The sequence below is a fragment of the Nicrophorus vespilloides genome, unplaced genomic scaffold, assembly GCF_001412225.1.
Source record: "Nicrophorus vespilloides isolate i.1.1-1 unplaced genomic scaffold, Nicve_v1.0, whole genome shotgun sequence".
Lineage (NCBI taxonomy): Eukaryota > Metazoa > Arthropoda > Insecta > Coleoptera > Silphidae > Nicrophorus > Nicrophorus vespilloides.
Window position 1 is genome coordinate 240,605 of NW_017095810.1, and position 17,184 is coordinate 257,788.

Consider the following 17,184-nt stretch of genomic DNA (forward strand, 5'->3'; position numbering starts at 1 on the left):
ACTGCATAAGATAAAATAAATGTGATTACCTACCTACTCTTATACACTAAGATTAATACATTTTCGATACAGGATGTTTTCGGCCAATAACCTTATTCCAATTAAAAAACAAATATATATTTTGCAAGTTGGATCCAAAATAATAGAAATGAATGAAATTTAAAATCAGTTTTATATTAGCAATTTCGTTAATTTGCTTACAATTTTAGATTTTAATATAATTTATAGTATTTCTATATTAATTAATATATTAGTATATACTAACAACAATTTATTGGACAGAAAATATAACAAATTATTCAACATTTTTAAATTCAACTTGTTTCTTGAAAATTCGAAACAAATTTAGCAAATAATTTTATAAGTACAGTACATTGTCCGGATTCGACCAATTCGGATTCACTAGAGTACGGTTTGAAAAATTTTAAAACAAACTAAAGTAAAATAAAATTCTAAAAAAAAATATTAAATTATGAGTTTCAAACAGTGCTATTACCTGGACTGGACTGCGAGGTATTTTGTATTTATTGCTACTAATAAACAAGGATTAGTAATGAATGATTCAACTGTGAATAAGTAGTTATGTATGAATCAGTTTATATTTGGCTTGATAGACGACAAAGGTCAATTAGCTCGAATTATCACTAACTTAATCAAGTGATCACAGAAATAAATCCTTGATAGCTTTTAAATAGCAAAAATTTATGTTTTTTGATACTACTTTTTCCATTGCATTTATTACTAAAACGTCAAATTTGATAGATGAGCAATGTCACATATTACATAAACGTCAGCTTTGACATATGAGTAATGTCATTTATATTAATCAACTGTCAAATACAAATATAAAATTCGGAATTTCCCGAAGAATCCAACATAAATAATTATATAACATTAGATATTTAGTTAAACTATTTATGAAACTACTTAAATAAATAAAATTTCTATAAAAATTACGTAATTTTATAGATTTCAAAGTGATAAAGTTTTCTTTCCATGTAAGATGACTTTTTTAATAGAATTATACATACAACATAACAACGATGTAGAATTTATTATTTTTGGTATGAATGAATTTCTTACTATAACTACCACAAGTACATTTCAAAGAATGTTTAATACATTTAAAATATACCATTATTTCATTCATATTGCGTTTATTACATATTTTTACTCAGTTTTACAATTATTATGGAAATTCACAAACATTCTTGTTCACTCATTGAAATTATAAGTTTATCTCAATATAAACCAGTCATTTATTACATTGTATTGTAATTTAGCAAATCATCAATAACATCATAAAAAGCTTAAATACCACCTCATATGTTTTATCGTTAAACGCGATTAACAAATCATGATCAATTGAAAAAGAAATACTATGGAATTAGAGTAAAAGAAGGAACATATATGTAAATTATTGGTTTATTGAATATATAAGGATAAAAATAAATTAGACATACAAATCGATATTTTAAGGATAACTGCTTTTATAATAAATACAATAGTTTCAGATGGATGTGTTCTTGAGGCAAACGTCCTTAAAAATAAACATGATATTATCACATTGTTTTCTACATCCAACAAAATCAATTATAAATAATTAATGATTTTCTGCAGAAATTGATGAACTCAACACAATTATAAGTATTGGTCTATAATTGTGTTTATTAAAAACATGATTAATAACATATAAAAATGAAATTTTAAATTAATCGAAAAAGGTTTCGCAATTAATCAAAATGCAACGGAAAATACGTCAATTTTGTTTTTTTAATTTGAAATTTGTAACAGCAGGTCTAAAGCGAGTGTAATATTCAAATTTTTGAAACGATCCACTTGTATTTTAAAGTAGTTCATGGGTAAACGAAATTTTAAATTATTCCGAATTGGATCGATTCAGTTTCAATGATATCTAAATATATGGCGTTCGCTTAAATAGTTGACGTCCTTTTCATTGAAGTCCAAATGCAATTTTTGATTTTTTTTTAAATGTGTTTCTATTTCAAAGAACCTTTTCTTTTATGATTGCAAAAAAAAATAAATGTATGTATGTAGAAAGGTCGACCGCCCACAGAAGAAATGTTAACACCTTAACAGCGATTCTTAAGGCCAATGGTTCGCATTAGATCGGATGTACATTTCAATGTACATTCAGTTATTAAATCTCCAATTAATAAACAATCTTCGTGTTATTTAATAGGTTTCGATCATTACATTAGCAGATAAATATACAGTTAATATTTCAAAATAATAATATAAAAAAATAGAAATACGAGGAAGTCGATCGGATTTGTTAGTCATATTTTGGTTAAAGCTAGGTCAACGTTCGTACGAAATTCTGCAGAATTGAAAGGAGATTTATTTAATAGTAATCTTGATTTGATATTGATATGCGTAATTATAAAGTTCTTTGTGCTGTTCGACGAAAATTCCAGTAGTTGAAACGCTCGGCGAAAACCGCAGAGAGAACCTGTCCTCCTCACGCTGGGTAAATCCACGTATCAAGTTCAATTAAAACAGAAATGAAGTATGAATATAACGAGCACTAAAAACATGAAGGAAAACTTAATCATGCAGAAAATAATATTTTTGTAAAGGACTGCTTACCGCCAGTTTATTAGCCTCTTAAACAAACTAAAAATAAGTTTAATTACGAGAAGAAACTTTGAAATGTTTAATAGGCATAAAAGACGTTTACATTTTCTTGTGCTTTTTAAAATATGTAAATAAGAGAATAAAACTATTTCTAATTAGTAAATCTTAACATTTTAAGGAAATGTTTCCATTTAGAGTTAATTTTTATAAACAATAAGAAACTTATTTCATTCTTTGAGTAAATTAAGAAATTAAGACAAAAAACGAGAAAGAAACTATTTAAAATAAGTAACACAAATTGTCAATATTTTAGGTTATATTATCACGCATTCATGATAACGTAACCTGAAATAGTGACTGACATGTATGAAGTACTGAAATTCTATAACAAAATATTGATCTTTTTTTAAAGTATTGATAGAACTGTTAAAAAATAGCGACAAAAATAAATGAATTAGGTTACGTAAACATTGAGAATTTAGTTACTATCATATTCTGTTTTCATTTGATTATATATATATTTTTTTAAATAAAATCGTTTTAATTTCCATTCAAAAAACAAAAATTTCGATGCGAACTAAATTATTCAACAATCATGTAACAATACACTATATAACTACATTGATTTCCATATAAAAATCGTTAAAAGCATATGTAATTTAAACAAATGTGTCCATTTAAATTCCGAATGTTTATACCTTTTTTACAGATCGAATTGTTTCGTTTGAAACGTGATATACACAGTGTAAATTAACTGGTTCAATTAACACGATTCTATGATGAGAATTGTAATTCGAGCTATTCCTTATATTTTGTATCTTTCTTTGTACCGGACCGGTTAAAACCGATACTTGTGGTCTTGTCGTAACGTGAAACTAATCTGAAAATTGTATCTGCTACAAAAAAAAGTTCGATATATTATTTGTATAGATTGGCGTGCAATAGGGAGAGAAAATGAAGTCGCGTGTTCATAGTTCGTAATTATCTATAATTTGAACTCTAATAAAATAACTGTAGGTTTTCAGACTTTTAACTTTTGGAATTGTTATAATTCTTAATTTTTATTTTAAATAATGTACATTTATCGTGTTTATCGATCCAATAAGTTAACAATTTCAAGTTACATTTTTTTTATTAAGTACTAATTATTACAGATTTGTCAGAGATAAGTTTTTCTCTTGTCCTTTTACAATTTAGAAAAGTCAGATATATTTGACAATGATAACGCTTTCTTGTTAGGTTAGGTTATCAGGGTTTCATCTCAGATTCGCCTAAAATGAATGCGTGATAACCTAATATAAAATACTGACAGTTTTTGTAACCCAACAAAAGACGAAAAATTGATAACCTAATGTAAAATACTGTCAAGTTTGGTAACCTAACCCAAGATGAAATCTTGATATCCTATCTTAGGATTAAAGCGTGATAACTTAACCTAATATACTGACAATGTTTGTAACCTAACCTAAGATAAAACCTTCATAAACTAACTTAAGATAAAAGCGTGACAACCTAACCTATTCACATATACTAAGAGTGAATAGTGACTAATCGAGACCGCACAATTTAATTTCATCTTAGATTCACCTAAAATGAAAGCGTGATAACCTAATATAAAATACTGTCAGTTTTTGTAACCTAACCTAAGAAGAAATCTTCATAACCTAAGTTGAGACGGAAGCGTGATAACTTAGCGTGATATTGAGAGTGAATAGTGACTATTGTGAATAGACCGCACAATTAAATTTCATCTTAACCTAACCTAAAATTCAATCAATTTTGGTAACCTAACATAAGATGAAATCTTAATAACATAACCTAATATAAAAGCGTGACAACCTAACCTATTCACATATACTGACAGTTAATAGTGACTATTGTGAATACGGACTAATCGAAACCGCACAATTTAAAGCTACGACATAAGAACTGTTCTTATGATAGATTATTTTAACACTTAAAATCTGAATTACAATATCTGAATATGCATCCTATTAACGTTCATAAACTATTACGTATAATTCTAGCATGAGATATCAGCGATGCGCAAAGCCTAATTACTGTTTTTTGTAAAAACAAAGTAAAAGTTTAAACAAATAACAGCTCATCTGGGTTTATAGCCGTTTCCTTTATTATTCATCAACAATATTTTTTTTAGAAGCGAAAACCGCCTCGTTAATGAAAAATAAAAGCAAGGTTATTTTATGGTAGAAGAGGAATTGAACAAGAGGTGAATAAATAAAAAAAAGAGATAATACGGCAAAGCCATGCATGTACACACATCTAAACGGTGGGGCAAAACCCCAGAAGAACGGACCCAGACCATCCGCCTGTATAAATACGAATCCCCGAGCTCGTTTCCACACAGATTCAAGTCGAATTGCGAAACGAAGAGTGCGGTTCTTCAATAACAATCCCAACTGTTTACATACAGAGCAGAGTAAGTCAATTCATTAAGACAAGATCAACCTTGCTGTAATTAGTACAAGAGATTTCATCTACAATCAAATAAATTTATTGCATATTGTTAATTAACCAACAGTGAACAAAGCCAATTAACTAATTCGTAACAAAAATTATTAAACAAAACAAAGTAATTCAAATTAATTATTTAATATATTAATTATCAATTATGCAATTAATTAAGTTTTAACAAAAATATTCTAAACAATTTCAATTATACAACATAATTTCATTCATTTATCAATAAAAAAAATAAGTTTATGTTTTAAATCATTATTGTAACTACCAAATTAATACTTTTCAATATCTAGAATTTAATATAAAAAATATTTTAATTATACAAAGAAATTTTATTTAAAAACTAATTATTTGTTCATTTTTACTTGTTTATATAAACAAATTTAAGTTATCAATCATTTTGTTACTATTAAACCACAAGTTTTCAATATCTATAATTTGTTCATTTTATACAATGTATATACTTAAATACACAAACAAAATGTGTAATCTTTGTATGTTTGTTTTGAGAAGAGTGGTTTTGGGTGCAGCAGGTCGAGAATAGATTACCAAGCAATTTAGTAATAACATCGCGATATATTTGGAAAAATAGGGATAGGTCAATTAACCTAATTCCAGTTACTTCTTCGCTGCAAGGGCGCACATGATAATTGGGGTCAGAAAAACGACGTAACTATTCGAACGTCCTTTTAACCTAATGAACAGTACAAAACTTTAAACAAAACTAAATAAAAAATGTAGAAATCACAATTCGGATTCAGAAATACATTTTGGGTTTGCCACCAGTCAAGCGTGTTAAGAACACTGAATAACGCCCATTGTTGTTCATAGTATAGAGTTTTTAGTGTTGGAATGAATGAAGTAGACTTGAACCAATTTCAATTGATTTATTTACAGAATTCTAAATATATTTATTTATTTCCAAATTCTAATTATCTCATTTTTATAATATTCTTTGTAGACTTTAAGACTATTCAAAATAATTAGTATTCGATACTATCTAATTACAAGCAATTGATGTACACTAAATGTTCTCTACAAATTTAATTATATAATTTAATAAATATCAATTAAAGTTTAAAAATATAACTTTTAAGTAACATTTTATAAATTATAATACAAACACACAAATGAATAAGAATTAGTTACGATAATCAAATAGCAGTGATTTCTATAATATTATGTGAATTTAGCCTCAATCTGCACAAATTAAACAATGAAAAGATCTTTTCAATGCACACTAAGTGGATAATGTAAATATGAATATAATATCAAAATAATCTCACTTTTTTAATTCTATGACTCATTAAATTAGCAATACAAATATTATTCTTTATACATTTTTAAATTATATTCAAAGCATTGTATAATTTAAGATACAATTGAATAAAATTTAGTTACTTAATTAAATTACAGCCATTCTTATAATTCCAAGTGAATTCAGACTGAATCCGCACAAAACAATGACATGATCATCGAATGCACACTAAGTGGATAATGAGATCATACAAATACGTTTTTTTATATAATTTCAACTACGTAGTTATTATGAAATAACAAAATTTCAATGATTTTCTGATGTTAATTTCTATGTGAATTCAGCCTCAATCCGCACAAATTAAACAATGAAATGATGATTATAGATATAGAAACTAAGTGGATAATGTAAATATGGGTAACGAGAAATCGAGTTTGTTTTGTTTACAAAATGTCGACGGATTGGAACACCAATTAGTGCTTAAATACCTCCTCTCCTTACACACATTTATAAAACTAATTAAATCAGAGCAAATGTTACAATTCGAACACACACTAGTTAATTAACATTTCTAAAAGGCTATAAAACAAGCCAACTATTTTCCACTTCGGGTATTTCTAGTCGCAACACACCTTTTATTCATTTATTATTTTTTGTTGTAAAATGAATATTACGCGTATCTTATTAAGATTTATTATACAGTTCGTCGTTTAGTGTAAATCCGCTAAGATCGACTTATTTATATTAGAATTAACTAAATATATACAAATACAACAATGCCTCACATTGTGCGGTTCAATATCCCGCACAGTTTGAAACCAGATTAATAAAGGACTTTAAAAGGACTGCATATAATGATACAAATCGAGTAAACAAAAGTAAAATTTACATTGACAAATAAATTATTTTAATTATGTTAAGATTATGCATCAACTCGTCAACTAGAAGTATAAACTAGCATTGAAAGAGATTTACGCAACAAATATTGCTTAACTTACTTAATCTTTCAAAATCTAAGATTGTTTATTTACGTTATATTTAAGAATTAAAATGTTAAATGCAAGCGGAGGTCGTTAGTTATTATTATAGTTATTTGCAAGAATAGATCAATAACGATTATTAACAGTGAAATATGTGTATTGGAATTACAATTGCTTGAAAATGCCCAACCTATATATTTATTAAATGAATCATTATCAAATATGAAATGAATTCTCGAAATCACGATGTTAAATGGCAAATGAAAGACAATGCGAGATGGTGAATGTAAGAGACAGTGCTTGTAGGGAAAAAACGCATGAAAAAAAGTGTTTTAATAAATAGTTGGTATGTTATAAATACATATGAATTGCAGGGCGAAACCGGTGGAATAATTAAAGTCCGGTCGATAAATATGCATGATATTATTGGTAATAGTAGATGTGAAAAGAATGCGCTCACTTTCATTACCACCGGTGGTGGCAATACGTCTCGGCTTTAAATTACAATAAATAATACCATGGTCAACGGATTTACATCCTAGAAGAGATGCTGTGCCTCTCACTATTTGTTGTTTATATTCGTTTCTTTTGATTTGCAGCATGAAGCTCGTGCTTTTCAACTTGGCGACCGCCTTGATCTTGGGTCTGGCGCAGGGATCACCCTTCGAGATCACCGATCATTACATTCAAAGCTACAAAGATGGGATTGCGGAATTGAAGGCCTCCGCGGCTCTGCACCATCCGGTTGAAAGGAGTTTCGCTGCCGAATACGCTGAGGCTGAAGTTAAATCAGGTATTTTAGATTTGTTTGAATGATGATTAATGGTTTTAATTATTTTATTTGTTTAGAACCACATGAATATGATTTTATCATCGTCGGTGGAGGAACCGCTGGCGCCGTCCTTGCCAGCAGATTGAGTGAGGTACCGGAATACAAGGTTCTCCTTTTGGAAGCTGGTGGAGAAGAAACCAAGATTACCAAGATCCCAGGCATGCACAAAGTATTGGGAGCCTCCAAACACGCTTGGGGATATCACACCGAACCACAAGAAACCTGGTGTTTAGGTATGAGTTGATGATGCAGGTGTGTAGATGATGATTAAACTTGTTTCTTGTAGGTCATGAAAATAAGATATGTCCGGTTGTGACTGGCAAGATCCTTGGCGGTTCTTCGGCCATCAACGACATGATCTACACCAGGGGAAACGTCCGTGATTTCGACCTCTGGGCTGATCTCGGCAACGACGGTTGGTGCTACGACGACGTACTTCCATATTTCAAGAAATCCGAGAACGCCCATCTCCACGAATTCGATCGTAAATTCCACAACCAAGGCGGTCTTCTCAGCGTCGAGGATCCGCACTACCTCTCCAATCTGTCTCACGCTTTCCTCGCCGCCGGTAAGGAGTTGGGAAAGAACATCGTAGATTACAACGGCAAAGACCAATTGGGCTTCTCCGTGCCACAATTGAACACCGAGAACGGCGAAAGAACCAGCACTTACAACGCCTTCATCAAGCACTTCGCTACCCGCAAGAATCTCGTGGTGCGTCCATTGAGCCAGGTCATCGAGATCCTGATCAGCCCGCACTCCAAGGAAGCTCAAGGTGTTAAGTACGTTCACGAGAAAGAAGTGATCGCTGCTAAAGCCAGCAAAGAAGTTATTCTGACCACCGGTGCCATCAACTCCGCTCAACTTCTGATGCTCTCCGGAGTTGGCCCGAAGGAGCAGTTGGAAAGCTTAGGAATCGAATGCATCATTGATTCTCCAGTTGGACAATACCTGAAGGATCATCCTACTTTCAAGGGATTGAATTACATCTACCCGATTGAAGAGCATCACGACGACCACGAACACGACATCATCAACTACCTGCGCAACGGAAAAGGACCTTTGACCGTACCCGGAATCGAAGCTCTCGCCTTCCTGAAGACCGAAGCCTCCAAAGACACTGCTCACTACCCAGACGTCTACTTCACTTTCGTCCCGCACCCCAAGACTGCCGAGCACGAGGCCAACTTCGATGTTCAGATTACTTTGACTCATCCAAAATCCACCGGATACGTAGCTCTTAAGACCAAGGACCCATTGAACTGGCCCAAGATCAGTTTGAACCATCTTTCCGATGCTGACGAACACGATATCACCACCATGTTGGCTGGCATCCGCTTGGCCCAGCACCTCTGCGACACAGCCGCTCTCAAGGGATCCAAACTCAACGATCAACCGATCGACGGATGCGCCAGCGAAGAGCATCCCTTCAACTCTGACGGATACTGGAAGTGCGCTATCAAGCATGCCACCTACAGCGCCGGACACTACACCGGATCTTGCAAGATGGGTAAGGAGGCTGTCGTCGACAACGAGCTGAGAGTACACAACGTCCACAAGCTGAGGGTGGTCGATGCTTCGGTAATCCCCGTATCCATCACCGGTCATCCACAGGCCGCCACCGTCATGATCGCCGAGAAAGCCGCCGAATTGATCAAGCACAGCTGGAAATAAGCTGCAACAGCCGCCGCTAATTCAATATACTATTGCGCTGACAATTGAATTATTTATGTATTTAATTATTGTAACTTGTAAGAAATAAACGTACTTTAAGAAGTAATCAATATTTAACTAATTACTTCCAAATCCAAAATACAGTGTTCAAACGCAAACCGTTCGACTCCCAATGTAAATTATATCACAGGAAATTATGTAATAAGAGGAAAGTTAATAAGAATTTGGATTCTTATAACAAAATTTATCACACAAAAAAATAAATTTATTTATTTCCAAGAAAATAAACATTTATATGGAAATATAGAACATCATAAATATGTAAATTATAAACATCACTTAGTAAAATTTGTTTAATAACATAAATTATACAAAAAAAAAACCATTAAATATAATAAATTTTCTTAATATGAAAGTAAATATGTATGAAACTTTGTTATTACAAGTAAACTTATTTGTACAAAAAAACTAAGAGAATTGATTACATTAAGTTTAAGCCACAAAGTAAATGTGATTTACAATACTATTACAGAGTATGTAACGAGCAAATAACGTGCAGTTTCAGGTAAATTGATTAAAACTGTTTAATGGATATAATTAGTTTAGAGCGCACTTTGCAAACTAATCATCTGCAGGCAATGTAGACTTCCATAAAGTAGGCGATGAGTTAATTACTGAAATATCAAAGAAGCGCTGAAACGTTGTTCAGTCAACAGCGCATAAAAATACTTTAAAGTATCTTGTTATTACATAGATGCTGAAATAGGGTTTGATAAATTGATTTTTAACTACCAAGAGAAACTTATTTTGCAATCACGTGGTTTATTCTTGAAAACTTAAGAAAGTTAAGCAGTACATATAATACTAGTTGAGCGGTGAATCTTGTAATTAATCTCAATAGAAATCTTCTGAAATTGTTGTTTTCTTCAACTCATTAAACTTATGCAACGTATCTTGCATATATTACTTGAAATGATGAATCTTCTGATAATTCTGCGAAAATTTAAAAAATAAACTATTTTTTAAGTATAGATCATTTGTAATAAACTTGCTTGCTTACTTACGTAAACATTGAGGTTCGTAATAAAAGTAAATAGGAGATTTTAAAATAAAACTAAACAGTAGGATATTCAAATATAAATATTTAGGTAGCAACCAGTAAAATGTAAATATTTCTGTAACAAAGTTTTTTTTTTATTTTTATCATTTTGTAATAACAACAGCAAAACAAAAATATATACAAAAACCAACACGAAACTTATACACAAAATATCTAATTTCGTGTTTAATCTACAAGTTTTATTTACATATTAGTGATTAATATACAAAGTAACGTTAATCAACAATGTATAAACATGTACAATTAATATACACATATAAAATATTTATATTTCATTTTCTAAGAGACAATCTCGATAATTTAAACTATTATTATATAGAACTATGTATATTTAGTAGATTCTCGCCAAAAGCAATAAAATAAGTTTATATAAAATGAACACTCACTGACGTGAGTTAAATAGGACAGACTTTGGTATCTATTTTTACCACGTCAAAATAAATGGTCTTAATCAGGACAAAATTATCCAAAATTTCTATAATGAATGGAAAATAATAAATATCACGGTTAAATATAGGACAAACTGTAACTACTAATAATACAAAAATAAATATGAAAGATGCGTCAAATATCTGTTATAATAAAATACATGACAGTTTTCATAATAAGTTTGACAGGTGTCAAATGCTTTTTTTACGATTATTCTTAGAGAGTCAATTAATTATGATATTATGTTCAAAACAACCCCCAAATAATTGTCACTGTCATACAATACATATGACAGGTTTCAGAATAAGACAGATGTCACATGTTTTTTTGTTATTCTCTACTAATTAAGATAATTAGAACTTCAATTAATTAATTTTTATTTTGCGTTCATAATAAACCTAATAATAGTAATATTCATTTTACTTCCACATGTAAGTACCACAGAAACTGAATTTGGCTCGAAAGTAAATTTTCTTCTCATCGTCATCAAATGCATATGACAGGTTTCAGAATAACTTTGAAAGGTGTCAAATGTCAAAACAACCTTAATAATTGTAACATTAAACTATAATTGTAGACGAAAATCAAATTTTTGATATATTATCACATATTTTTAGAATGTGGTTAATCGTAGACTGTTTCAAAATAATAATCACATATGTTTCATGTATGACCGAATAAAATTACAATTTAAAATAGAGACCTAGAAGTAAGATTCATCCGATAATAATATTTAATTTATATTTTGCAACGCGTTGAATACATATGAACAAGGCAAGTGAAATTTCTCGACTTTCGTTTGATTATTGTTTGACCAACTTGCATGTGAAGAAAAAAAAAGAAACAGAAGAAAAAACGGAAATTTTCCCCGTGCAAGCTGGATGTAACGCAACGTTCGCAGCAGTTGTCGACCAATAAAAATTATGTTTTTTCTCATTTTTCCACGGAATTCATCAAAATACAATGTTGTAAATCATCGGTGCTCGTTATTGTTGTTTGCTTTATTTTTTGGAGGGTAGGGAGATACCTTAAAGTGCGAGGATATTGCGCTTTCCAACCAGTAGTTTTTTCACTTCAACGAGATTGCACTCTCCGCGAATTCGCCGAGGCAAAGTTCTGAATTAATCTCTGCCAGAGTTGAAATGCGCCTAACTGGGTTACTGTATTTACTAATTCCAATAGTGAGCCACCACTGTTCCGCATCTCCGGGGATCCTCAATGGCTGGCTAAATACGATGAAGAAGTTCCGAGACGTTTTCCAATTCCAAGACGAATGGATCTCGCAACAATCAAAAAGTAATCCCAAACTAAAATATCTTCTTTTTTAGTTGCATTTTTATATTAAATGTTTAATAATTCTGAGTATTTCTTAAAATAAACTCGTTTTGTTAAAATAATAAAACAAGTTGACATTGAATTGATCCGCAAATAAACCTCTCCTCCAAATTAATTAACAAAATATTTGCAATTAAATTTAATAATGGAATAATATACCGAATATTTATTTCTGTATTGAGGAAATTCAACAACTAGGAAACCAATTAATATTAGACTGTCGTAAGTCTGCATAACAATAAATGAAAGTTAAATAAACAAGATAATAATTGTCGTCTAACGAGAAAAAAATAATGTATAAACATGTTAATGTTATGGAGCAATCATATTTTAAGAAACATGCAAAGAAGTGAAATTTCGTAAACAACAAACAACTAAAATTTATAATAAGTATTAGTGTTGTTGCAATTAAATTCAATAACTTTGATTAACCTTTTTTTTTTAAATATTACGTAAAAAATGTTGTTCTTAACTGTACCAACGCAAACCGTTATCCTGAAAATGGATATATAGGTTAATGTAAAGAGAAAAGTATTAACTTTATTTATATCTCAATTTAAATATTACAGATAATAATTATTGTTATAATTGTTAAAACTGCAATATTTACATAATATAATTAACTAATAGACGAAGCATAAACATTTATGAGTAATAACGCAAGTAAATGTTAAATAAGTCATAAAAAATGTGTGTAATAAATATGTAAATGTCTTAATCAGATTGAGAAGAATAACAACAAACAAAAATTCAACAATAACTTTAGTTTTATGAATATTCTAGTATTTAATATAATTTAATGAATATCTCATATTTTGGTTAATAAAAAATAAATAAATCTAAAAAAAGATTCAATTACAGGTGAAAACTAATCAAGTGAATTTAGTGTGTCAAACCGTTTAGTCATGACGCGTTTCATTTACTTTTTGTATATGTTTATATAAGACTTTATTAATATACAATTTGCAGTGATTTTATTTTCTAGTTTCAGAAGATGAATACGATTTCATAATAGTCGGGTCTGGATCCGCGGGCAGCGTTATAGCAAATCGTCTTTCAGAAGTATCAGATTGGAAGGTACTACTCCTCGAAGTTGGAAAAGGAGAAAACTTGTTCACAAGTGTTCCAGCATTGGCGCCGGTCTTCCAGCTCACTCATTACAACTGGAACTATCTGATGGAGTACCAGGAAAACTTTGCCAGAGGAATGGAAGGACGAAGATTAGCCTGGCCACGAGGAAGAGCTTTAGGCGGAACAAGCGTCATCAACTACATGATATACACCAGAGGAAACCCTAGAGATTTTGATACGTAATCATTTCTCAGGTTTTGAACAACAACAATTAAATTTGATTTTTTCATTCCCTTTCAGTTGGGCCATCGCCGGTAATCCGGGATGGTCTTATTACGAAGTGCTGCCGTATTACTTAAAATCGGAGAGATGTAGATTACAACAATTCCAAGAAGGATTTCATAATGATCAAGGATTGTTGGGCGTGGAAAACATATACCATTCGAATGTTTTGGACGCTTTCATCGCAGGCGGCGAGGAATTGGGGTATGATCAGGTGGATTACAATAGTGACAGGCAGATTGGGTTCAGCCGGATCCAGGCAAACGTGATCAAAGGTCGCAGGAATTCTGTAGCCAAAGCGTTCTTGCATCCAATCCGAGATCGTCCCAATCTGCGTATCCTGACTTCAGCTCTAGCCACCAAAATCATCTTCGCTGGTAACAAAGCAGTGGGAGTGGAATATACGCACAATTTCCTAAAATTTGAAGCTAAAGCCAGGAAAGAAGTGATTGTATGTGCTGGAGCTTTGGCTTCGCCGCAGCTCATGATGCTTTCCGGAATTGGACCTCGCGCGCACTTAAATGATCTAAATGTATGGAAACAAATCTACTTATTTCTCAACTTTAATGATTTTTTTTGTAGATACCTGTGATCGCTGATTTGCCGGTTGGTCGAAATTTGCACGATCACATAACGTACGTCGGCTTGAATTTCTTGGTAAACTCCACGCAGACCATGTCACTTCCTAACGTAATCAAATACTTCGGAGAGTGGGCTATCAATGGTACCGGTTTCGATACCTCTCTTGGAGGTGTTGGGGGAGTTGCATATATAAAAACTGAAGTGGACGAAAACCCAGATCCCTCGTACCCCGATATGGAGTTATTATACGTCGACGGTTGTTTAGGTGCGTTTTTCTTTTATTAATACAATTTACAAAAATTAATGAATACTATTAAGGTTCTGATGCGAAGATAACCGCAGAAACTATGCGAATCTCCGAAGATTCGTATAACAGATATTGGCGTAAAATTGAAGGTAAACCTTGCTGGACGATCTTCCCCATGTTGGTACATCCAAAATCCATCGGTTACATGGAGCTTCGCTCCAGGAACCCCACGGATCACCCCAAATTTTATGGAAATTACTTGTCGGATGAACGAGATTTACGTACAATGATCGCCGCTATTAGATTCATTTTAACATTGGCGAAGACATCCAAATTCAAGGAATATCACACCAATTTCTACGACGCTCCAGTCCCAGGATGTGAATATCTCACGTACGACTCCGACGAGTATTGGCAGTGCGCTATAGAAACGTTCTCGATAACTCTTCACCACCAAGTCGGTACTTGCAAGATGGGACCAAATACCGATCCCGAAGCCGTCGTCAATCACAACCTCCAGGTGTACGGAGTTAGCAATTTGCGTGTTGCAGATACGAGCGTTATTCCGAAAGCTTTAACGGCGCACACGAACGCTCCGTCCATAATGGTCGGCGAAAAAGCTTCGGACATCATCAAGGCGGCGTGGGGCCGTCTCCAGTGATCTCTCTCACTCCCGTCATCCTCCGTTGTCCCAAAAATTGATTTTCCTTCTGGCGCCAAACCGGCTAGACTTTTCGTCTCTTCGTATGCCCTGGCATCCGGCCAATTTTTATTGATGTACAAATACATTTATTAAGAGACCCCGTTTATCTCGTCCACGATGATAAAACGAAGTTTATTCTTCGCCTCCGCAGTCTAATAGGATAGTAAAAAATAATTAAAAAAAAGAGGGTTATTTCGATGGCATACAGTAGGTGCCTTTCATTATTAGTTTTGTAATGTAAGCGAATATGTGGATAAAGAGTCTGACGCTAACGCGGATAGGGGAACGACCACCCCATCCAGAAACGACCCCACTTGTGCCGTTAATATGAGTCATCGACCCCTACCAGATTGAAAACAATACAAAAATTTCAAATATTAATAATTACCATTATTAATAAAGTATATAAAGTAAGTTATAATTATTTTTATTAATATTATTAGTTTAACAATATATTAAAGGTATTACAATAATTATATATACAGTATAACAAACTTTAAATTCAACTATAAGATTTCAAAATAACATCATGTTAATACAGTTGCATACAGCATAGAATAGGTTGACAAATAGCATTTGTTTATATGATATGCGTTGGATTGAATAATAAAGCATTTAACAGTACACCACGTCAATAAAAGATAATAAATTGTTCTGTGAACGTAACTTCTACTGGTTTATAAGCGCGTATATAACCTTGGCGCCGGGTATTTACAACAATCATAACAAACTTGTATCGAGCCGTTGGATAATACAATATACAAGCACTTCAACATGACATTCAACAGATAAAATCAAGACTTAAACACCAATTATGCAATTGGGGCGTCGTCTATTATTTAAAACCATGAAAAAAAAAACACATCACAATTCATACCTGAGACGATGAGAGCTTCGTTGGGTCCTACGGTGTGTACGTTGCCCATGTTTAGTTTAAGGGATGAAACTGTAAAACTATGTATGCCACAACGGTGCGATGAGTTTCAAAAAACAAGCAACGATGCACTAAAATGAACGCACGAAAACACTAGGAAGCAAAAGTGGTGGACAGTTCGAAGCCTGATGTGTGCGCTAGGTGGTGGTGGTTGCGTTTTGTAAATGCGCGCGTTAGGTTAGGTTGACGACGACGACGTTCTTAACTGGATCCGGTTTTCAGCAAACCGCCATGCTGAAACTACAGAGCTACGATGCATACGGGATTCCCTGTTCGCTCGCATTGTCGCGCGATCGGGCGCATGCGTTTTTCCCGAAATGGAAAACCGCTTATTACGATCCTTCTCCTCATCATCGGTGTCTTCTCTAATTGCAGATATTTGCGTTTCTGAATGTTCTTTTTGTTTGTTTGTTGATACACACAGATAACTGATCGTTGCACAAACAGATCGTTGTACAAACCTTTCAGCGGGTGTCGCAACGACGCCGCTTCCCAGTATCGACGCACGTAAACGGCGTCGCTTGAGTCATACACGCAATAATTATCAACATACCGCTTACATTATTGTACAAAGTAATTTTGCTTCAGTAATCGTTCGATCTACTAAACTTAACTTCTTTTCAGACACACAAGCCAAGTTTTTAGAAGCTTAAATGCT

At 32.5% G+C, this 17,184-nt stretch overlaps 3 protein-coding genes across 4 annotated transcripts in view; 2 read left to right on the forward strand and 1 right to left on the reverse strand.

Annotated features, from left to right (window-relative positions):
• Positions 1-16,912, reverse strand: part of LOC108565215 (flotillin-2) — a 137,038-nt gene extending 120,126 nt beyond the window's left edge. Inside the window, exon 1 of one of the 2 annotated variants that reach the window (XM_017924565.1) lies at positions 16,470-16,912. In XM_017924565.1, the coding sequence (XP_017780054.1) occupies positions 16,470-16,518 (49 nt within the window). In that variant the 5' untranslated portion in view covers positions 16,519-16,912. The remainder of the gene's footprint in view (positions 1-16,469) is intronic. The other variant, XM_017924558.1, reaches the window with a different exon arrangement.
• LOC108565206 (glucose dehydrogenase [FAD, quinone]-like) lies at positions 4,970-9,929 on the forward strand. Its single transcript, XM_017924528.1, has 4 exons — positions 4,970-5,038; positions 7,917-8,110; positions 8,167-8,382; positions 8,436-9,929. The coding sequence occupies exons 2-4, from the start codon at positions 7,918-7,920 to the stop codon at positions 9,821-9,823; spliced, it is 1,797 nt and encodes a 598-aa protein (XP_017780017.1). The 5' UTR covers positions 4,970-5,038; position 7,917; the 3' UTR covers positions 9,824-9,929.
• LOC108565190 (glucose dehydrogenase [FAD, quinone]-like) lies at positions 12,382-15,948 on the forward strand. The gene is made up of 5 exons (XM_017924506.1): positions 12,382-12,668; positions 13,693-14,017; positions 14,079-14,592; positions 14,643-14,907; positions 14,961-15,948. The coding sequence occupies exons 1-5, from the start codon at positions 12,515-12,517 to the stop codon at positions 15,548-15,550; spliced, it is 1,848 nt and encodes a 615-aa protein (XP_017779995.1). The 5' UTR covers positions 12,382-12,514; the 3' UTR covers positions 15,551-15,948.
• Positions 16,913-17,184: the final 272 nt, after the last annotated feature.